The sequence below is a fragment of the Artemia sp. Qi Xiang Cuo genome, chromosome 4 (genome assembly GCF_049724085.1).
Source record: "Artemia sp. Qi Xiang Cuo chromosome 4, ASM4972408v1, whole genome shotgun sequence".
Taxonomy (NCBI): domain Eukaryota; kingdom Metazoa; phylum Arthropoda; class Branchiopoda; order Anostraca; family Artemiidae; genus Artemia; species Artemia sp. Qi Xiang Cuo.
Genome location: NC_142797.1, coordinates 5,593,131 through 5,617,715, shown reverse-complemented (window position 1 = coordinate 5,617,715; position 24,585 = coordinate 5,593,131). Strand labels below are relative to the sequence as shown.

The 24,585-nt window shown below is 33.2% G+C and overlaps 1 protein-coding gene across 1 annotated transcript in view; it reads right to left on the bottom strand.

Annotated features, from left to right (window-relative positions):
* Positions 1 to 24,585, bottom strand: part of LOC148952711 (endoplasmic reticulum-Golgi intermediate compartment protein 1-like) — a 75,057-nt gene that overhangs the window by 26,972 nt on the left and 23,500 nt on the right. Inside the window, exons 4-7 of the mRNA XM_089087372.1 lie at positions 19,153 to 19,284; positions 14,117 to 14,272; positions 8,708 to 8,808; positions 3,549 to 3,671 (exon numbers count right to left, since the gene is read on the bottom strand). Coding sequence (XP_088943498.1) covers positions 3,549 to 3,671; positions 8,708 to 8,808; positions 14,117 to 14,272; positions 19,153 to 19,284 — 512 coding nt within the window. The remainder of the gene's footprint in view (positions 1 to 3,548; positions 3,672 to 8,707; positions 8,809 to 14,116; positions 14,273 to 19,152; positions 19,285 to 24,585) is intronic.

Below are 24,585 nucleotides of genomic sequence, written 5' to 3'. Positions count from 1 at the left end.
CTTAGAAAAATCATTTTAAAACAACACAGGAATTCTGTGGCCACTTATAAACTATCAAATGTCTCCCAAGAATGGCAGCTGAGGGTTCAGTATCACCTCTCTCTTTATTATATTTGGCTCATCAGTTGCGTTCTGTTCAGTGCTTTCGCTATCCCAGTTTTCTTGGATCTCCCCGAAAGTCTCGCAGAAATGGAGCGGCAAAAACGCTTGGGCCTAGAAGCGTCAAATCTTTAAGTCCGGTCCAAACTTGAAAATAAATAAATAAATATTTACTTCCTCTCGGGGCTTGAACATTTGTTGAAACTGTTCTGTTATAAGGTTTGCGGTGCAACACACGGATTAGGAAGTTGTGTTGCGGACTTTTTTTTTTCTTGTTTTACTGACAAGGTGACTTGGTTAGTCAACTTGTTTAATGTGAGGTTATTGCTACTCTCGTTGTATTCACTTTTTTTCTGATTTCTAACGTAACATTTCTAATGTTTTCTCTAGAAATGCTTAGCTTTTTCAAAATAAATAAATTATGATATAACCGATAACGATAATATCTTATTACCTCACACGGTCATGAGATCAGTTCTTGTCACAATAAAATATAGGGCACTAAACATATAAAAATCACAGACATAGCCATCGTCATACAAATTTATACGTTGATTCAAAATTTCACAGAGTCAAACTAAAACCTAAGACATTGAAATATCCAACTATTAAAGAAAAAAAAACTTTAAAAAAACAAAACGAATAAAAAGAATAATGAACTAAAGCAAATAAATATGTACAATTATTGACGAGTGAGTCCAGTAATAAAAATCTTGACGGACGAGGGAACAAAACTACTTGCGTAATGCATATCCTGCTGGTATCGCTGAATTTTTGGTACCGGTTGAGCCACTTGTCGCGGGAGCCGTTGGCGCGAAGGGAGATACTCACGGGAAAGGATTCCACGAAGTAGGGGATTTGCCAAAATACAGACACCAAATTTAAAACACAATTCATCACAGCGTGTCGAAAGAATTGTAAGGGAAAATTGTTTTGAAAGGGAGGAATAAGGGACTTTGGGAGATTTAGACACTACCAGAACAGCTCGGTATTTGATCCTTTTCCAGGCGGTCCTTCTAACCAATTAAAGAGGAACACATTTTTTATTCTCAGGGTGGCCTTTAAAGTAGTGTTGTTAGGTGGCCGTTCTAGATATTGTTAGTTTCTTATACTCAATTTCTTTCTCTCACATAATTTTCGATTTCGTTTATCGAATCCAAGTGCTGTCGCAGCACTTGCGATATCGAATTTGAGTGCTATCGCAGCACTCAAAAATGAGCACTAAATTATACTTCTTTTACAATTTCAAAAGAAATAGAAAATGAGAAAAGGTCACTTGTTAAATACGCTTATAGACTATGGCACGACAAATCTGTCGTGCGAATCTCTTAATACATGTTCTGTATTAACATACAAAATCTGTTAATACGAGTGTACAAATATGTTAATACTTGTCAGAAAAATCCTAAATCAACTTAAATTTGAGGCAAATAGGAAAAATAAAGAAATTTGGTAAGACACAAACTGTTCCATTACTTCAGACTCGTTAACAAAAAGAAACAGCCCATCTATTTGCATGCTTACTGTGACGAGGGACCTTCATTTTTTTGTTTTAAAGTTTATATTTTTATTTATTATATTTATGATTAAACATTATGTTTAAAATTTTTAACTTAATGTTTTGCCAAGCTTTGGTTATAAAGATCTGGATCTTTTTCTGAAAAGATCCCTTTAGCTCTTAATCTTTACGATTAAAATTATGTATATTTAGACTTAAGTCCAGCCCAATTTTGATCAGCGGCTAAATTTGAAAATTCCATCCTTTTGAGCAATTTTTCGGATACCAGTTATTAAGAGTAAAGGACTCGGAGCTGCTAATATAAATGTTAACTATGGTAGTAGTGCTTGCAATCGCAATACCACGTGCAAGATTTTTGCGCTGTTAGCTAAGAATCTTAATGGAAAAGACGTATAAGTAGTTTTTTTTTTCAACAGATATTTTGTCATTCACGCAGAAAGATGTCACTTTTCAGCGAAAAAAATGCCACGATGTCACTAAGGACCCAAAGTGACAAAAAGCACCAGAAGTGTAACACCTGGCAATCATGACAACCAATACAACTACACAGGTTTGTAGATGTAGGCCTGTCGAATTTGAGAGTCCCAATCACCTTTAACGGGCACAAAATTCCTGTATTGTTTTAAAATCATTCTTCTGTGAATAAACAGCGCAGTGGCAGAATGCACCTGGCGTTTTGACGATAAACCATATCAGTCCAGATTTATTAGGAAATTTATAACTCAGTGATAATTTATTGTGCCTGGAATTGTGCCACAATTCATTTTGCCTGGAATTTATTGTGCCACAATTCCACAATTCCTGGAATTGTGCGGTTTATGGTTTATGGAGGCTTATGTTAAAAATATTAAAACTAACCAATACAACTACCACAGGTTTGTAGAGGTTTGCCTGTCGAATTTGAGAGTCCCAATCATCTTTAACTCACAATCAGGACTAGGCTACTCACAAATTTTTCGACTAACAAAAAACTCATAAAAGCACTGTTCCCTAGCGTAGTGGAGACTGGTAACTGACTTAAGCCTCAAAATTAAAATGTAGGTGGCTCTGAAACAAGGCAAGCCGTTAGCTGTAACAAGACACTTAAATTTTTGGATTCTTAAAATCTCAGATCACTAGGCAAGAATTTTTGACATTTCATAGATTTTTTCTAAGAGAAGGACCTAGACTTGATTTAAAAAAAGAAAATTGTTCTTTAACTGATTTTCAACCCATTTTCGAAGTATTTTTAATATGAAAAATTCTCTACACCAAATTTTATAATTTTAATGGACAGCACACAGTCTTAGGCATGAAGAGACAGCACAATTTTCATTTAAAGCCTAGATAATTAGCAAATACTATGTTTTAGCTGTATATGCTCGTTTTTATAGTTTAGGCTCTAGATATCTGCACTTTCAACTGCACAACTTTAACTATAGTACCTTTACTACTACTACTAACAGGTCACCGCAGCACCAAGCCGCCTGAGGCCAGCACAGCTACGCACGTTCCTCCTCCATCCCAATCTATTCAAAGCCTCCCTCCTTACACCCTTCCAGGAAGTTCCTATTTCCCTTACATCTTTCTTTATGACGTCCTCCCATCCAAACCCCGGACGACCTGCTTTCCGTTTAGCCCTAGACGATTGGGAGAAAAGGAGTAGCTTTATTCTAGCATTTTATAGTAGCTTTAACTTTAGATTTATTTAGCAGCAGCTGTCGATTTTCTTTTTCTGCGCAGTCTTTTTCAGAGCCGCAGGTATCTGGTTTTGAATGCAGACTTTCACTTTCTGCAGTTTGTGCAGTAAAAGTCAGCAGTCCTAACTGTAAATTCTCAACAGTTTTCTTGCTTATATCATATATTATAAAAGGTTATTTGGGATTTGTCACAAAATAATTAAAAAATAAAATCGATATAATAATTGACAAAATTGAAAAAACTAACTTACTGTTGTCAAGAATGCGTAGAAAGGCAAGCTCTTTTCATGGTATTTGATTGTAATTGGTGTCAGATCATATTTGAACCAAATAGCGGGCGTCATAAACCGATTACCCACAATGGATGCATAACTCTGTAAAGACAAAAGCTATATTAAATTGTCAAATTTATAAATTTAAAGGTTTCTGTGGAGACCACCTCAATTTCTATGAATACTTGATTTAAATAAATCAAGAAATACTTGATTTAAATAAAGACATAAAGCTGGTGACATTTTTATCTCTCACTCTATTTTTACTATCTCTTTTAGATGTTTGATGTGATGTTTTATAGATGCTTTATATTCTTCTAGATACTTTACATAAAGACTTAAAGCTGGTGAAATTTTTATCTCTCACTATATTTTTACTGTCTCTTCTAGATGTTTTAAGTAATGTTTTATAGATGTTTTATATTCTTGTAAACGCTTTACATAAAGACTTAAAGTTGGTGACATTCTTATCTCTGACTATATTTTTACTATGTCTTCTAGATGTTTATGTAATGTTTTATATTCTTCTAGATGCTTTACATAAAGACTTAAAGCTGGTGACATTTTTATCTCTCACTCTATTTTTACTATCTCTTATAGATATTTTATGTAATGTTTTATAGATGCTTTATATCCTTCTAGATACTTTACATGAAGACTTAAAAATGGTGGCATTTTTATCTCTCATTATATTTTTACAATCTCTTCTAGATGTTTTATGTAATGTTTTATATTCTTCTAGATACTTTACATAAAGACTTAAAGCTGGTGACATTTTTATCTCTCACTCTATTTTTACTATCTCTTTTAGATGTTTTATGTGATGTTATATAGATGCTTTATATTCTTCTAGATACTTTACATAAAGACTTAAAGCTGGTGACATTTTTATCCCTCACTATATTTTTACTGTCTCTTCTAGATGTTTTACGTAATGTTTTATATTCTTCTAAACGCTTTACATAAAGACTTAAAGTTGGTGACATTTTATCTCTGACTATATTTTTACTATGTCTTCTAGATGTTTATGTAATGTTTTATATTCTTCTAGATGCTTTACATAAAGACTTAGAGCTGGTGACATTTTTATCTCTCACTCTATTTTTACTATCTCTTCTAGATATTTTATGTAATGTTTTATAGATGCTTTATATTCTTCTAGATACTTCACATAAAGACTTAAAGCTGGTGGCATTTGTATCTCTCATTATATTTTTACAATCTCTTCTAGATGTTTTATGTAATGTTTTATATATATTTTTATATTCTTCTAGATACTTTACATAAAGACTTAAAGCTGGTGACATTTTTATCTCTCACTCTATTTTTACTATCTCTTCTAGATGTTTGATGTAACGTTTTGTAGATGCTTTATATTCTTCTAGATACTTTACATAAAGACTTAAAGCTGGTGACATTTTTATCTCTCACTATATTTTTACAATCTCTTCTAGATGTTTTATGAAATGTTTTACATATGTTTTATATTCTTCAAGAAGCTTTATATAAAGACTTAAAGCTGGTGACATTTTTATCTCTCACTATATTTTTACAATCTCTCGTAGATGTTTTATGTAGTTTTATATATGTTTTATATTCTTCTAGATGCTTTACATAAAGACTTAAAGCTGGTGATATTTTTATTTCTCACTCTATTTTTACTATCTTCTTTAGATTTTTAAGACTATGAAAATAATATTTAAAATAATTCTGTTAATATCTTGTACTGCCTCATTTTCAGTGACCATTAAAACAAAATGAAAAAAATAAAAATAAGAAAAGAATACGGGTTAGGTGTTTCAGTAGGACAGTGACAAATAAAAAAAACATTATTATTTATGAAAATTCCGAAAATTTTGGCTTTGGGTTCAAGCTTTTTATCAACAGAAGAGAGGGGGAGGGGGGAGGGGGATAAAGAAATATTTTTGTTTTCCTAATCATTTTAGTTTTTTTTTCGTTGATAAAGGCTTCTGGATGTGAAACCAAAATATCCGGAATTGTATTATTATTAGTGCAATTTTTCTTTGTTTTGTGTTTTTACTATCTTACTAAAACATTTTACCCTATTTTCTATATTTTCAATCGCAAATGGTGAACGTAGTGTAACCTGAGAAGTAATTATTAATTGTCTTCTGACATGCTTGAATTCAAATATTCACAAACCAGGAAACATTTTCAAAGCAAACAAGCCTGAATATGATATGGGACAGGATACCCTCAACGCCATCTAGCGTTTGGCAAAACTTTGGCATTTGCCCAGTGTTAATATATATATATATATATATATATATATATATATATATATATATATATATATATATATATATATATATATATATATATAAATATATATATATATATATATATATATATATATATATATATATATATATATATATATATATATATATATATATATATATATATATACATATATATATATACATATATACATATATATATATATATATATATATATATATATATATATATATATATATATATAATATACATATATAAATATACATATAATAAGAACAATTAATTCAATCTGTGTTGTTGGTAAAATTAGTGCAGTAATAAGTGTGATCTCAGTTCCAGACGGAAAACAATTCAAATTAATTAGAAAAACTGACAGAAAAACGATTAAAATTCGTCCCATCAAAACTATTGCAAGAGAATCGCATCTTGAAACCTGAATATTCACAACCAAGGTTAGCTCAAGTAACATTTTCGTCATGTTGTATTATCAGGCTAGTTAATGACTCAAAATTGATGTTTCGGGCTGATTATATTTTTTTCTTTATCGTAAATTTTTAGTACTTCTAGACATTCCAGATGTTTAGGCATAGAAAAGTAAAGTTTTCTATAAATAATATTTTTAGAAGTTCTCCATTCTCGATACTAGAATGGACATATCTAGATATCTAGAAAGTTTCTAGATGTTTATGCCTAGAGAAGTAAAGTTTTCTATAAACAATATTTTTAGTAGTTCTCCATTCTAGATACTAGAATGGAGATATCTAGATATCTAGAAAGTTTCTAGATGTTTATGCATATAGAAGTAAAGTTTTCTATAAACTATATTTTTAAGTTCTCCATTCTAGATACTAGAATGGAGATATCTAGATGTCTAGAAAGTTTCTAGATGTTTATGCATAGAGAAGTAAAGTTTTCTATAAACAATATTTTTAGTAGTTCTCCACTCTAGATGCTAGAATGGAGGTATCTAGATACCTAGAAAGTTTCTAGATGTTTATTAATATAGAAGTAAAGTTTTCTATAAACAATATTTTTAATAGTTATCCATTCTAGATACTAGAATGGAGATGTCTAGATATCCAGAAAGTTTCTAGATGTTTATGCATAGAGAAGTAAAGTTCTCAACAAACAATATTTTTAGTAGTTCTCCATTCTAGATACTAGAATTGAAATATCTAGATATCTAGAAAGTTTCTAGATGTTCATGCATAGAGAAGTGAAGATTTCTATAAACAATATTTTTAGTAGTTCTCAAAATTTTGTAGACACTAGACAATGACACAGGGACACCCGCCCCAACTTCTAAGATTGAAAAGGGCTAGTGCAAAAGAAGCACTAATTAGAATTAAACAAAATCTGGCGTAGTATTTTTCTGATTTAGCTATTTTTTTTTTACTTACCTAACGAATGAAAAATATTTTTATCAATTCAGTCCCTGATGTAGTATTTTGTGAATAGCATCCTTTTTAGCTAATCGTCGGTTTTAGGCACAGTTTATAGAATTATCCAGTAAGTTTATCGCAGATCATTTCTGGTCTTCATTCTCGGTGCGAACAAAAAGCTCCTCCTACTTCTTTCTGCATTAGCGGGTTAGTCTGTTTCCGTCAATCAATGAGAAATGGTTACAAAGTGCATTATTCGTAATAGCAGGTTTCCACTTATTTCCGATTATTTCTATTATAACTGTAAGTTTCGCGTCCAAGAGGGTTACAAATTGCATTATTCGTAATAGCGGGTTTCCACTTATTTCCGATTATTTCTATTATAACTGTAAGTTTCGCGTTCAAAAGAAATCTGACTTGTCTACCCGTGAAAAGATTTAATGCCGCTTATGTTTATATATGCAAAAACGTTCTCTGGAGCACTCGCACCTCGGTCCGGGTTTTTATAATGGTTGAGATAGGGAATGATCATACTGCTAATTCTATAAACTGTGGTTTTAGGTGAGTGGCCCGATTTTGAAATTATAATTTTTGGCTCTTCAATTTTCAATTCTGCCATTTTTTTTATTTTATCTGTTTGTTCTTTTTAACGTTCTTTGGCTTATAGTTTTTTTATTCTTCCAATTTCGGTTTTTATTAATTTTTTTTTCTGTTTGCTTTCCGTGTTGTTTGTTCTTATTCACTGTTTTGTCCACATTTATTTTAAGACAATGTGAACACGTTTTCTTCGAAGTTTCTCTTAAAGCGCAGAAGAGGAGATGCGATTGTCCTTTCGAACTATCCATTTTGTTTCGTCCAGTATTTTCGTTGGCTTTGAAATTTTTATCTTTTATTTTTATCATTTTTATCTTTTATTTGTTTTTTCTTTTCTTTGCTAAAGCACTTCTGCATCAGATTCCAGGTGCTTCTACGTGGTAAAGTAAAACTGAAAAAATCAGCTTGGTTTTACTTAGAGGTAAAGTTGAAAGTATTTTTTTTTACAATATTTTCAGCATTTCAACTAGGTATTCTAGATGATTAAGGCTGAGAATTTATTTTCTAACAATATTTTTAGTATCCCTTTTAGATATTTTATGTTTTTGAATATAGAGCTAAAGCTGATGAATGTTTTTCTCTCGCAATATTTTTAGCGTCTCCTCCAGATCTCTCCTTGGTATATGTCTTGTAGTACAAGCTAACAATATTTTTAATTAGTTTCAAAGGTTATATGGGCTTGAAAGATTTTTTTTTTCATTCTTTTACAAGAACTTTTGATGTTCAAAATGTGTTCAACAGGGTGCAATAATTACGCTCATTCAATACCTTATTGAAATTAATTGCAATTAGCTCTTAACTTGGGGTAAATAATAATATCTATTTCCTTATTAGCGTATGTAGTAAAAAAGAACATTTATTTATTACCTTATGTGGTAAATAAGAACATCTATTTATTACCTTATGAGCGTATGTATACTGATATGCAAGAGAGACACTTCCATGATAATTTTCGTAGACAGATGGCACCACTTTCATTATATAATCATGCGAGGCCCACTCTGCAAAAAGTGTTATTAAAAAAATATTGTTACACAAATTAAACACAAAAACACGCAATTATTCAGACATACAATCCCCTACAATTACATAATATTCGATTAATACGTAATTAACTCCATAATTATTTAAATTAAAACTTCCATTTAAAAATCATCACTGGGTCCTTATTTGATCAAAGGCAATACTCTAGCGTAGCCTATAGTAAGGAGCCATAAGGCTCCAACGTATTATTTTTTCCCCAGAGCCACAAAAGGAGTGGTCGTAGAAACTTCAGACGAGACTCATTCGATTCGAAATTGAAAGTTCCAGTGCCCTTTATAAGAGTCAAAAGGGATCAGAGGGCAACCAGCCTCTTCCCACACTCTTTTTAGCTGCACTCTCCCAAAAGAAATCTGATCAAATTTTGAGATAGCCATTCAGTTCAAAATAGTCAAAATGACAAATAACTATGCCTCCGGAGATGAAATACCCTCCCCGCCACAGTTCCTGGGATAAGGGCTTTAAGTTATACGAGTTCCCCATTTTTTTATCTCTAATGTTTTTGAATAGGGAAAAGGGGGCATGCCAGATCCTGGGTTTTGAGAAGAATATTGAGAAGGATATGGAACTAAATCAAAGCGCACTATGAGCATGCTGGTTGTCAAAATAGCATATCAGCAATATCTCAGGAGCCCCTGAGGGCAATATTCCCCTAAACACTGGTCGAAATTTTGAAAAAATCTATTTAATTCAGAAGAGTCAAAAGGTCTAATGCCTCCCAGAATGCTAAGCTCCCAACAGCCCCCGGGGCTATGGGTTATAAATTATGCAATGTCATTATTGTTTACATGCAGGATTTATGATTGGGAAAGGAAAGAATGTTTGATCTTGGGTGTTTTCGAAAAGGCTAATGGCATTAAGGTAAAACTTCAGGGAATGTCGAGGGGCATGTTGAATCAAGTCAAAAGACACTATGTGCATCAGGTTATCAAAAAGACGTATCTAAAATATCTTAGGAACAATTAAGGGTTTGAACTTGGAACTTTCAGGGCCATCACTACCGTTACTACTACTGCAACTGCGACCACAAGTACTTTGCGACTACTTGCAACTGTGTTTATTTGAGACTTCGACTACTCCTGCTTGCGAGTACGACTGCTTGCGGCTGCAACAACTCCTACTTGCGACTAATTTCAGGAGATGATTGATACAAATCATAATACACTATGTGCATGCTGGTTGCTAAAAGGACGTATCAGCAACATCTCATGAACAGCTGAGAGTATTAAGCAAAACCTTCGGGGCATTTTGAGGGGGTGTTTGGAAGATTATCGGAGGAAAACCAGCTCCCTCGCCCTTTTCAGATGTCCCAACACTGGCTAAAATTTTGAAAAAATCCATTTTTTCAAAATACTAAGAAGTCTAATAACCGTCCCTCCAGGGATTCCATGCCCCTTGCAGCCCCTGGGGCAAGAGTTGTAAATTATGCAATTTGCCTATTGTTTGCACACAGGATTTCACATTAGGAAAGGGGCAATGTTTGATCCTGAGTGTACCAAAAAAAGCAAAGGGTATCAAAATGAAACTTTTAGGAACGTTGAAGGGGTTACTGAACTAGATCAGAAGACATTATATTTATCCAGGTTATCAAAAGGGCGTATCCGCGATATCAAAGGAATAGCAAAGGGTAGCAACTTGTAAATTTCTGGTTCACTACTAACACTACTGCAACTAGTTGCAACCAGTACTCCTTACAATTGTGATTACTTGCGACTTCCACTACGACTACTTACGATTGTGAATGCGACTACTTGTGACTGTGACTACCTCTATTCATGGCTACTTTCAGGAAATGTTGAGGGGAATGCTGAACAAAATCAAAACAAACTACATGCATGCTGGTTGTCAAAAGGGCGCATCAGCAGTAACCAAACTCTGTTTGTAGCAATTTCTGTTCATTCTAAGTTTGACTTGAGTCTTCTATACAATTTTAACTCGGTTTTGGTTAATCTATTCATCTATATCAGTATCTATTAACTTTATGTTTGATATATTTATTTATTCTAATTTCTGTTTTTTATGCGTAGTAATTATGGTAGTAATTTCTGGTCGTTTTAAATTCAAATTATTACAGGACTTTATTTCTTCTCGTCTCAAGTTTAATATGGCTCTTTACTTTTCTTTGAAAAAGTTCTTTTTCTTTTTTTTTTTAAAATTAATTGTCTGAAAAATCAAAATTACGTAGAGATCAGAAAAGTATCCTAATTTTACTTAACTTGATACATGTTTTCAACAATACTCAGAGCTAAACCCAATTCAATAGTATGCCAATATGTCAAAATTGAAGAGATGTTGATTATTGCTGTAGCTCCAAATCTAAAATTACTTTATATTTTTACAAATATATTATTGTTACAAATCATGGCATTATTACTACAATATATTATCATTAAATTATTAAAGAATATACTAAAACATCACATAATCACATTATACAAAATTCCGATATTCATCTACTGTTTTTATTATTTCTTCAAATCAAAATTTGATAGATGGCACTGCGTTTCTACACCTGAATTTCAAATTTCTTCTGTTCTATGATCATACATACTCCAAACAATTATATTGGACATTCTGTGTTTTGATTTTACGAGTGTCAAGCTCAAAATTTGCAATTTATCAATTTTTCCTCAAAGGGTGACAGTTTTAATCTCAGACGAAGTATGTGTTTTTATAGGATAAACAATATGTTTGCTAGTCTGTTGACTCAGCATTTTAAAGCAAATAGGTCAATTGGGCTGAACATTGGTATTTGTGACCTTATCTGCCTGCATAGCTTGAAGAGGGGGATAATAATGTATATCGCTTCATTTACGTTGTTTATAGCGCATATGACCTCCTGTGGCAGTAGACCAAGTATCAGTAGACCAATAAGGGATAGGGGGAGGGGATTCTCTGGAACACGTAAGGAGAGACAGTTCATTGGAGGTGATTGGGAGAGGAAAATTATACATTAATTTAACTTATTTAGATTATAAGCAGCTTAACAAGTAATTTTACTGTCATTTAATTTTTCAGAGTTTTTTTGTAAGCAAGAGAGGTCAAGAGGGGTTGAGTGGGTTTTTATTATAGAGGGGTTTGAGGATAGATTTGAGCATTCTTGCGCAAGCAGATAATAAGGCGTTATAAAGATCATCGAGCAACGGTAATCGATTCGATTCCAGTTATGCCACCCTGTCAATTTATTTCCTGTGTTTTATTTTATGAATTTAACGAGCAAAATCGGACATTGTTATTCTTCCCTAGTTAGATTTCCCTTTTTTTATTCTTCCCTAGTTCGACTTTAACGAGCAAAATCGGAAATTGTTATTCTTCCCTAGTTAGATTTCCCTTTTTTTATTCTTCCCTAGTTAGACTTTAACGAGCAAAATCGGACATTGTTATTCTTCCCTAGTGCAGATTTTCCCTAGTTATTCAGGGAGTGAGAGGTTATGTCTACACGGCAGTGTGATGCAACTATGAGATATCAACACCAGGCATTAGGGTTTTCCAATTAAAAGGGAATATTGATTCCTTTGTATTGGAGTTAAGGGGGGTGGGTGTTTTCCAAGGTTTAACTTCCACTCAGTTTATCCTGTACAATTCTGCTTCCTTCTTTAGCAAGAGGGTCTTAGATCTTTTGCAGTCCTGGATTTACAGTTCACTTCACACTTTTTTCTCGCTTACGATAATATGAGCCATTCTTTATGGAGATCCCTTATGAATTTCTTTCTTCTACATAGAAATATTAAAGAACACGATCGTAGTAAGAACAATAAAAACAATAAAAATAAACAGAACAATAGAAGATAAAACAATAAAATAGAACAATAAACAACAGACTAGAATAGAACTAATAATAGGATAGAATAATAGAATAGAAATAGAATTCAATAGTATAAAACAATAAACAATAAAAGGTAAAAACAGCGTTCAGCCAGCCTTTTATACAGGGAGAGAGAATATAATAGGAAAAAAGGATGAAACATCTCTGCATCAGAATGTGATGCAACTAAGAGATTTACACCATTGGCATTTGTATTTTAGTTTAAGGCGAATAAAGAAATCTTTATCTAGGAGGTAAGGGGGAGGACCAGGGTTCAATCCTCGCCGCAGCAAGGTTAGGGACAAGCTTGCTGCGTGTCCCTGTAAAAAGACCCAGCAACTGAAACGTCGATTGGACGCCCTATGTGCCAGCAATAGCTCTGGAGGATCCTTATCCTTTATGGGGAGGGAGAATTGAGGAGGGGATATTATATGGGGAGGGGATATTATCTGTTGCCTTAAAATAATTTCGATTTTGTCAAATTTTGAGCGTATCCTAATTTTAGTTTTTTTGGTGCCTTATTTGAAAATGTTTACTTGCCTTCCTTATATTTTTTGTTTTCCCATTTTTCTCTCTTTTTTTTAGTTTATTTAGACTATTCTCTGCGTTTAACTTCCATTCGGTTTCACCTCTAAATATCTGCTTCTTCCTCCAGCAAGAGGGTTTTGATCTTTTGCAGTCCTTAATTTATTTTTCAACATCAATTTTACTTATGAAGGACCACACACTTTCCTGATTCCAAATGAATTTCTTTCTAGGTCTACGATCGGTGTCCGAGTCTGACATTGTTTTGTTTTCCCATTTTTCTCTCTTTTTTTTAGTTTATTTAGACTATTCTCTGCGTTTAACTTCCATTCGGTTTCACCTCTAAATATCTGCTTCTTCCTCCAGCAAGAGGGTTTTGGTCTTTTGCAGTCCTTAATTTATTTTTCAACATCAATTTTACTTATGAAGGACCACACACTTTCCTGATTCCAAATGAATTTCTTTCTAGGTCTACGATCGGTGTCCGAGTCTGACATTGTTTTGTTTTCCCATTTTTCTCTCTTTTTTTTAGTTTATTTAGACTATTCTCTGCGTTTAACTTCCATTCGGTTTCACCTCTAAATATCTGCTTCTTCCTCCAGCGAGAGGGTTTTGATCTTTTGCAGTCCTTAATTTATTTAAGGACTTTCCTCTCGCTTTTGATACTATGAGCCACTCTTTATGGAGATAAATCCCTCCTAATCCTCTTGAAATTACGGAAATTACGGAAATTTCCAAGCAAATTTAGCTAAGAAAATCTTGTACCAGTTTTGCTCTATATACAAAAAGGATACTATTTTAGGAAAAAATGGTGCGAGAAATTACTTTAATTTACCCTTGTTATATGGTTTTTTTTAATTGTTTGACATCTGCTCTCTCTCCCTCTTTCTCTCTAATCCACTCAATAAAGGATAGGTAAAGGATTTTAAAAAGTATACCATTTTGATCCACCTTGGTCCTTCCATTTAAAGTGTCAAAATTCCCAGGGATATGACTAGGCATGAGGGATCCAAAACGAAGGGAATGTATATGATGACCAAAGTCTGCACTAGTTGGTTGACTACCAGCTGCATGAGTTGATATATGGAAATTTCCTGCAAATTTAAATTTTTATTATTATGTATATGATGACCAAAATCTGCACTAGTTGGTTGACTACCAGCTGCATGAGTTGATATATGGAAATTTCCTGCAAATTTAAATTAGCCATTATTAAACAAGTATCCCTTATTATTCACTTCTATTCAAAGAAAACGAAATAGAAAACTTCCGTGAACTGGCTCGACTGAAAGCACGATAAAAACATATTATTTTTAAAGAAAACTATTTTCATTATTTCATTTATAGAACTATTTTTTTCTTATTAATCATTTCTTTATCATTTCATTTTTTGGAACTATTTTATTTTTATTGATCATTTCTTACATATGTTTATTTTACTATTTTTAATAAATTTTATTTTACATGTCGTATTCACATTATTTAGGTAATAAAAGTTTTAATTTAATTTTCTTATTCTTAATAAATTTTTTTTATGTCTTTTATTTTATATGTAGAATTAAATTTTTATTTATAGAAAAAAAATATATTATTTTATTATTTCTAATAAGTTTTAATTTGTGTAAATTATTTTACATATAGGATTTCATTATTTATTTGTAAAATAATATTTTAATTATTGTAAATACAGAAAACAAATTATCCTTCAGGGAAGATGAAAAAAGAGTGAGACAAAATACCAGCCAAGCACTTTTTTTTTAGCACAGACACATGAAATCAATCTTCTCTACAAGTTAAAAGAAATAAACGTTCCTCTCTGTTTCTTCATTACAGTATCGTAAAAATCTCTATAAAGTGATTACACACAAAAATTTCTCTGTAAATGATAAATACTTAATTATAAGTAATCATCATTTTTAATTTTCAACAATTATCATGGTTGCAATGTCAGATACAGCCTAGTAAAAAATAAACTCTAGCTCATAACAATCGAAAAATTAACAACCGAAAATTATAAAAACCGAGGCCGAAAATTATCTTGAAAAGAAACCGTCTCTCGAAAAGAAATCGTAATAACAATGGAAAATTATAACAAACGAAACCGAAAATTATCTTGAAAAGAAACCGTTTCTTGAAAAGAAATCGTTATAAAAACCGAAAATTATAACAACCGAAAACGAAAATTATCTTGAAAAGATGCCGTCTCTTGAAAAGAAATCGTTATAACAACCGAAACCGAAAATTATCTTGAAAACATACCGTCTCTTGAAAAGAAATCGTTATAAAAACCGAAAATTATAACAACCGAAACCGAAAGTTATCTTGAAAAGAAAGCGTCCCTTGAAAAGAAATCGTTATAACAACCTAACATTATCTTGAAAAGAAACCGTTAAGTGAGGAAGAATCGTACCTTGAAGCTGATTCAGGAATGGTAACCGTTATTTCCGTTAATCTTAATGGTAAAAGTTTATTGCAAATACAAATGTATGGGATTATTTTTAGGGGGTCTCTCCCCAGGATTTTTGTCCGAGTCTTAAAAAATCAACAAAATGCATATAACAAATTTTGATTTGTTTTTTAAAGCTTTTTTGTGAAACCCTCAAGAACAAGAATACCCTCCCCCCTCCCTCGAACGACACTGCTGTATATGGCCTTTCTAAAACCACCCGAAATTAGTGCTGGATCAAAATGGAAACTAAACCATTAAAACCACAACCTAAAACCTCACACAAGAGAATTATTCTCAAAGCCCAAATCCAGTCTACACAAAGAAGGCCTAGGTTAGCTTGAGAAAGTCCTGATAGGTTATCCAGGATAGTTAAAAAGACAGTAGCCCTACTGGTGAAATTATGTTGTCTCCTTTACTCTATTTTCATCTTAAAGTACGTGAAAAGAAAAGTCTGCGGCAGTTTAAGGGAAAACATGGTTACCGAAGCTAGATGGCCTTAGTGTTTTTTCTTTTCGGCACTAGGGCCAGTTTCCACTCTTACAAGCTTCCCATTTTTTTTTTGGTTACCCCTTAAATGCAAACAATCAATTGTAGTTTCAAATTATCAGATTATCGACTCTATCTATTATATCTATATCTATATCGATTATCGACTATAGCTAACAGATATCTATTTCGTATGTATCATTTCTAACGAATATTATTTATTTCCTGATAATCATAGAATAAATACAAACAATTACTTATGATTATCTGTTAGCTATTATTTTTTCAGATACTTTTGCAGATATTTTATGCAGATACTAAGCTTGGTAATTCTAGTATCTCCATACTAGCATTTGGCTGTAGAAAAGTAATGACATCTGTGAACCAAGATTGCATCTGAGAAAGAATAAAATATAGATGACATCTATATGTTATGTAACAGATCATTAGTAACATCTATATGTTACTAATGACATCTGTGAACCTAGATTGCATCTGAGAAAGAATAACATATAGATGACATCTATATGTTATATTTCGGCATTATTCAACTTATTTGTTTTTACTATTACAGTCACAACTCGTTACCGATTTCCGCAACCCGCGGAGGCAAAGCTTAGCCGCCTTTGGTTTTACAGTATTTGTAATTATAATTTTATATTGTAAACCTTCAACTTGGTTGGCGATAGATTTCTTTTTGCCAATTTTTTAAGAACAATTTATCGACGAATTATTAAAAATCTTTCAGAATTACACCCAATACTACTACAAACTCGTCACATATTAGCCTGCGCATCTTGCGGAGGCAGACCTTAGCCGCCTTAGCTTTTATAATTGTTTGCAATTACAATTTTATGTTGTAAACCTTCAAATTTGTTTGCGGTATTTTTCTTTTCGTCAATTTTTACAGGAAAGTTTTCAGTATTACAGCCGCTACCACCACAAAGTAATCACAAAATTAAGCAGTATGCAGGTTCAAAGTTTAGACGCCTTGACTTTTGTATGTGTTCGTAATTCTATATGTAAGCTTTATATTTGTTTCTAATTTTAAGCTTTTAAAAAAGGTTAATTCATCAGCTGAGTACGTTGATTATAGCCGTAGAGGTACGTATTTCAATTTTCATTCTTTTGTCGAGGTACTTATCTCTTCTACAAACACCAAGAACATTTTACAGGAAAATTCTATAATATTAAAAATAAAAACTGTTATACATTTACTCAAATTTTTTAGCTATGCCTATTCTTGCGAATAAAGAACGATGTCTTCCACTTTTTTTCAAATCTCCAATCAGAATCTTTCAGAGAAATGTCCCTAGAACTCACACTCAAAATCACGCAAAATCAATATTCTGGTAATCTTTCACGTCTCTATTTTTTTTTTTTTTTAATCCTTAAATTCATTCAAGCATTAAACTGTCTACATTCTGGCTAAATATAAGTTTTTTCCCCAAATATCTTTTACAGAATCATCCCCAAAACTCGGCTCTTACTAATCAAACTCAAATTTCTGATAATCTCTCACATTTCTATTTTTTTCTTAAATGCTTAAATTCATTCCAGTGTTAATCTACCTACATTCTGACAGAATATCTCGGATGCAAATCAACCATGAATATTTGGATGAAAGACAAACAAGACTGAGCTCTATTTTATTTCATTTTTTTTCTATATTTGCATGTGAATCATCAAGAATTCAGTCAAAGTAAAAATAATTTGCGTATACCCGCAAAATCCGGATCCCGTGAGAATAACCTATAAGGCAGATATACTAACTCTCCATCTCAGTCTTTTCAAGGTACCAATCTGACAACTCGCAAAGGGTTATAAAGGACAACTTTAAATTAAATATTTATAAAACTTCGCTGAAATTCATGGAGTTAATATGCTTCAAAAGCATAGTAACTAAGAAGCTAAAAAAAATCAAATGTAATGAATTTTCCTTGGAAACATTTAAAATATTATTAAATAAAAATAAAGAATAATAAAAAAAAGGAATAATGGAAATAGGAAAAGAAAGAAGAAATAATAAATAGAAATAGAAAAAGAAATAATAACGTGACCTGAACTGCTCAAGGAAACTGTAAAATCGTATAAAACATTCTAAATATTTCACTGTTATGTTTTTTGGGGGGAGAATTTGGCCAATAAACAAGACTGAAGCAATAAACAGCGACTTATTCAAGATATGCACACAGTCCTTTTGCAATTATACCGCCAGAGCTTTCTTGTTTTTTTTCCGCCTAAGAAATCGGCAGCTGCAAAACTGATCTTTCCGTCAAAACAAAGTGCAACAATTGGCACGAAAAAGCGTCTTTTTGGGTTTCTTTGATCTCTAGGATCAAAGAAACCCAACACAAACAAAACTCCTGTTTTGTCGACAGGAGCCAGACCTGGAATGTACGGAAATTGCCATAATGTCACAATGTCACAATGGTGCCTTTTCTTCTTTTCTTCTTCTTTACAAATCGTCATATGGTGCTTATTCTTCTTGTCTGACAAAACATTTGATAAACGTTTATTAATGTTAGCGTCAGTAACGTCCATAGTGCATTTCGGAATTTTTTTAAACTTCTTTGCTGTGACAAGAAAACTTAACCGACGATCACGCCTAAGTAAAAGTATCCAGTATTAGGTCACATTTCCCGTGGTGCTGATCGATGCAAGACACTGGCGGATCCAGGGGACCCCCCCCCCAAGATTTTTTCTGGCGCCCTCATTCCTTGTTTTTTTTTTTCTGTTTTTCACTCTTTAAAAAAAAAAATTGTCAATTTGGTCAATTATTGGCGGCACCCTTGTCTCATACCCCCCCCCCCCAAAGATTTTGCTCAAGATCCACTCCTGATGCAAGATGTTGATCTTCTTCAGCATCTTCACTGTCAACTTTTAATTTTCATGACACTTTGTTGCTATAAGGTGCATGGATCATATTAAAACTCATGTTACCAACTACCAACAGAGACAACCCTTCAATCATAGCCCACGGCTGTAAAAAAAACAGCGCCAACTCTTATTTAATTATTGTAGAAAGGCAAAACATACCTGGCACTTTGTTAACATAGAAGGTAGATTCGAAATTGCATCCTTCTCCTTTATTGATGGGTCGCTTATTCGTGTTTTCAATAAAACCAACTTCATGACGACCCGAATCATCTTGGATGTCCAAACCAACAACTATAGAGATATACCAGTAAATAGCATGTAAATTAACAATCAGAACCAGGGGACGAGCGTTGTTCGGTAAAAAGAACGACCTTTTTTTTTATTCTCTTTCGCAAAACAACTTTAACTTCATTTTATTTCATTCAGAGAACTTTTGCATATTCATACCAACAAATTATTTTATAATATCGAAAATAAATTGAACTATATTATTTATAAAATAAAATTGTATTTAAAAAATAAAATAATATTTAAAAAATAAAATTGAATATTTGTTTTTTAAAATATTCAGTACAGACACTCATCTTCAGCAAAACGTATTATAACTATTCCAAGCATTTGTGACGTGATTCATAAGAATAATGATTTCAAAAATTGCTTCTGTTGATACAGATTCCAGTAAGGCCCAATCCATGTCTCTTGCTATTTTACTCTCAACATGAAGAAGATTGTCATAGTTAATGACAATTGAGGTTATGTCGCAATCGTGACCTGACATGGAGCGTGATCTGAGCAAGGCCTACAAGCTTAGAAGGTATTTTATGTAGCGAAGACTTTTGGAGGTTCTCAGCAACATTTGAGAGTCCACCCATACTAAACGTAGTTTAAGAACTGGCCTTTGTTAACTTATGGATACACCTGCGCATGCTGTGTATCAGCATATATGAGTCAGTGGATTGAATACATTATTCTTCTTCTCGGCCATTTGCGAAACAAATTTCTATGTACAATATTTTCTCTGGATGTTCACCAATAGATACCAGAAAAAGGCAAAATAATATCGTTTTTGATATCGATATTTGGTGCGATATATCGATATCCATATTTAACACCGCCCAGCACTAAGCCCAACGCGCCAGGTAAGCAATTAATCCATACTATAAATACTTTAATCACTTCCATTCAAATCCCAAAGCTAAGTTTTGCCGCGCAGCCTTACTTTAAACCCTAGCCTGAGAGAAAATAGGTATACAGGTACTTTAATAGACTTTTTTTATGTAATTTAAGTAATAGGCTATTAATTTACTACTATGTATTATTAAATTAACAAAAACAAAACACCTCAATGAAACAGTTTTAAAAATTAACTTAATGCATCAATGATTATATATTAAATGTTAAATAAATTAATGAATAACATAAATTATAGATTTGTCTCACAACTGTAATACAACAATAGATTCAACTTTAAAGGCCAGAACGCCGTTGTAAAAATTGCCGCTTGTCATAATTGGTAATATGAAGAACCACTCAAACTAGTCAGATTATCACCAGTGTTGCAACGTTGAACACTGAAAATAAGCATAATTTACCATATCAAAACCAATACAATAATTGGCAATGTAGCAAACGACTCAAAATAGTCAGATTATCAACAGACATTTTGTCAGAAGAAAAAGAACTTCTCCCCAATCAGCAGGGTTCTGTTCTGTCCCCATTTATATAGATCATTTCGATGGACTTTGTCTTAAGGAGCACAGGAAAGACAATGTGAGACCACGGAATCGAAAAAGGAAGAACAACTTTCTTGGACTTAGATTGTGTTGATGATTTAAGCATCCTGGATGAAAGTTTGAGCAAAATGAATGAACTTTTAGAGGTTTTGCGAGTTCAAGGTGCAAAAACAGGTTTGAAAATTAATGTTAAGAAGACTAAGTCGCTGAGGCTAGGAATAAGTGGAGATGAAAAAGTGACGATGGGTAACGAAAATATTGGTCAAATAGACAGCTTCGCTTACCTTGGTAGCATTATTAGTAAAGACGGTGGGAGCAGTGAAGATATTGAAAGTAGAATAGCCAAGGCTCGGGGTGTTTTATTTTTTCACCGTAGAAAAAAGATTTGGAAGAAAAGGAAGATATGTCCGCGAACCAAGATTAGAGTATTGGAAGCTACAGTGATGACAGTGGTCAAGTATGGTTCTGAAGCATGGACGCTCCAAAAAAAAGACGACGAATTGCTAGATATTTTCCAAAGAAATTGCCTATGAATTGTTTCGAGTACCCGACATACTCGCTGACCTTTTTTCAAACAGTAGGCTGTACGAAAAGTGTGGTTCAATCCCGCTTTCTAGGGCTATAAAGAGAGAAAAGTTGAGGTGGTTAGGAAATGTTCTGTGGATGAAGGATGACAGATTGCCGAGGATTGTCCTTTTCGGCAACCATCTAGGGCTAAATGGAAAGCAAGTCGTCCATGGTTGAGGTGGGAGGATGTCATAAAGAAATATTTAAGGGAAAATGGGAACTACTTGGGAGAGTGTAAAGAGGGAGGCTTTGAATAGATTAGGATGGAGGAGGAGCGTGGGTAGCTGTGTTGGTTTCAGGTGGCTCGATGCTGCAGTGAATTTTTTAGTAGTAGTAGTAGTAGCTTTAGCAGAATACAAAAAAGAATATAGTACATATAGTTTTCGGATCAACAAAAGCAAAACTAAAATTTTAAGATTTAGTCCGCTAAAACGAGATTTAGCTTCCTGGTTTTCGCTTGTTGCGTCACACATTCTGAAGAAATAATTTCAGCAACGATTGCTACTTTAGCGTTCATGTTCAAGAGCTAGTTAAAAAAAAAAAGCCACTTCAATGCACCGCTTGGGTCTCCCAGTCAATCACTTCAAAAACAGAATGTCAAACATACATGAATTCCCAATTAAAACATGGTTTTTAGTAGGGCATAGAATTTCTAGGTTATATTGGTAAAGTTCTTTGGCTGTAAAAGCCTGCATCCTGTCACATTTTATCGAATATACATTCCAAGTTGCAATTCTTAGACCCCCTCTTCATCATCTTCTTTGATGTTTTAGTTGCACCAACTCACCAACTTTGCACCAAGGCCCAAGGTAACCAAGGTAATCGTTTTTCTTTCTTTATGCCCAAGGTAACCTTATCACGTCGCTTTTCGGAGACGCCTTAACATCGATGGTTTTTCGTGATCCATCGTTTCCATGTTTCCTGACTTTCGCTTATTTCCTCAGACAGTCCTAGGAGTTGATTTAGCAAAGATTGCTGCTTTAGCGTTCTTGTTCAAGCATTAGTTCAAAAAGGCAACAGGGTAATCCGTTTTTTATTTTGATGCATCGCTTGGGTTTCCCGGTCTATCAGCTGAGAACATCACATCTAACACACAAAATGCATTAAAACATGTGATGTTTATGTTTTAATGCATTAAAACATGTTTATGTTTTAATGTTTATGTTTTAATGTGATGTTTATGTTTTAATGTGAATGTTTTAATGCATTAAAACAGTAAAACATGTAACGCACATGCATTAAAAGCTTTTTGTCAACAAACACTATGAGAGCTGTTTTGAAATAATTGCTACCGATTCTGTAATGCAGTAGAAATTCCTAGTTCAAAAGCTGGCGTGAAATATGCACGCATTGAACTAAATACTGCCATTTTTTTTTTGTAAACATCACATCTAACTTATCCTTTAAGTAGCAAGTCCTTTTAATTTGACCAAATGTCTCACATACATTGTTTTGTATTATACATTGTCTTCTCACATACATTGTTTTACATTGTTTTGAGTCATGGGGTTTTAAATGCCGCGCTTTTCATAAACCAGATTATCTAATTTTTTGTTTCAAACAGTTTTTGGTAACGAACTGTAAGTAAGGAGCGACCCGGCTCAATAATAACCGAAACTCTAAAAAATGGAATTTTAATATCAATAGATATATCACAGAATCGGCTTATTATGCTGACTCTAAATATACAAGTTTCATTAAGTTTAGTGTTACCCATTAAAGGTTACGAGCCTGAGAAGATTTGCCCGATTTTCAAAAAAAGGGGGAAACGCCCCATAAAAGTCATGGAAAGTAAAGCACACCATCAGATTCAGCATATCAGTAAACCCTACTGCAGAGATTTCAAGCTCCTATCTGCAGAAATGTGGAATTTTGTACTTTTTTTGCCAAAAGAAAAATCACGGATGCGTGTTTTTGTTTTGTTTTTTGGAGGGGAACTAGGCCCTTTTTCCCCAAAATCGTCCAATCGAAATTTTTAGATAGCCATTTGTTCACCATAATTGAAAGGTCCAATAGCTATGCCTTTGGATATAACATGACCCCTCCCCCCACAGCCCCAGGGGAAAGGTCTTTAAGTTATAAAATTTGCCCATTGTTTACGCATCGTATTTGTTACTGGACAGTGTGTATATATTTTCAGGTGGAAGGACGAATTTTCTGTGGGGTTTTTCCGCAGGAGAATTTTCCATAAAAGAAGGAAGTTTCTGGGTGGGGGGGGGGAGACTAGTCAGGGGAAATTATACATTGCCAAAATTCGCCAGAATTCCTATAAAATTCTTTTTATATGTTTTGCTTTCTCTTTTCTGTCTAAATTTTACGCGTGGAGTTGTTAAGGGTAATTGTCCGGGGTAAATTTTCACCATTATTGAGCTGCCTAGAGGATATTTCCTTGGGGAGGGGGATATCCCCGTGGAGGCGGGGCCAGATTTCCTGGCATTATTTAAAAAACTATCAGAAATTAAATAAACATTTTTTTTTCAACTGTAAGTAAGAAAAAATATTAAAACTTAAAACGAACAGAAATTATTACGTATATGAAGGGGGTTGCCTCCTCCTCAACACATCGCTCTTTACGCTTAAGTTTGAATTGTGTCCAATTTTTTTACGAATGACTTATGAAACACAAGGGTCGTTTAATTAGAACAATGAGAAGCTTTTTTAAAAGTACTATAAAACTTTAGCGTAAAGAGTGATGCGTCGAGGAGGAGGTATCTCCCTTCATATACGTAATAATTTCTGCTCGATTTAAGTTTCAATGTTGTTGCTTACTTTCAGTTGAAAAACTTTTTTTTTATTGAATTGATATAAAAGAGAAAATGGGGGACCAAGAGCCACGATATTCCGTAGGGGGTGGGGCAACACTGCAGGAAATGAAAACTCCGATTTGTGTGCCCACTTTATGAGGTTTTAGATCTCAACATGAGAAGTTACATTGACCTATCTCTGAGTAGTGTTTCTTTCCGATAGTCCCCTGTTGTCAGTGTTGTCAGTGATAGTCCCTATAGTCAGTCTTGCCTTCCTTCTTAGTCCCTTGTTCAAATATAGAAGTGTCATCTCAAACAATGCATAGTTCAAGAATGTTATATTGCAATAGACAAAAATTACGTTTGTTTTTCATGTGTCAAACCAGGAAGAAAATCAGGTCTGTGCCAGTGCCTTGCAGAGCTAACCGGTTTAACAATTTATTCACACCGCTTTTAACTAATTCCTTTAATAAAACGCTCCAGCAGTACAGCCGTAAAAGACAGCTCTTTTTTTCTTTTTTTTTTGTTATAAAAGACTACGAAAGTTG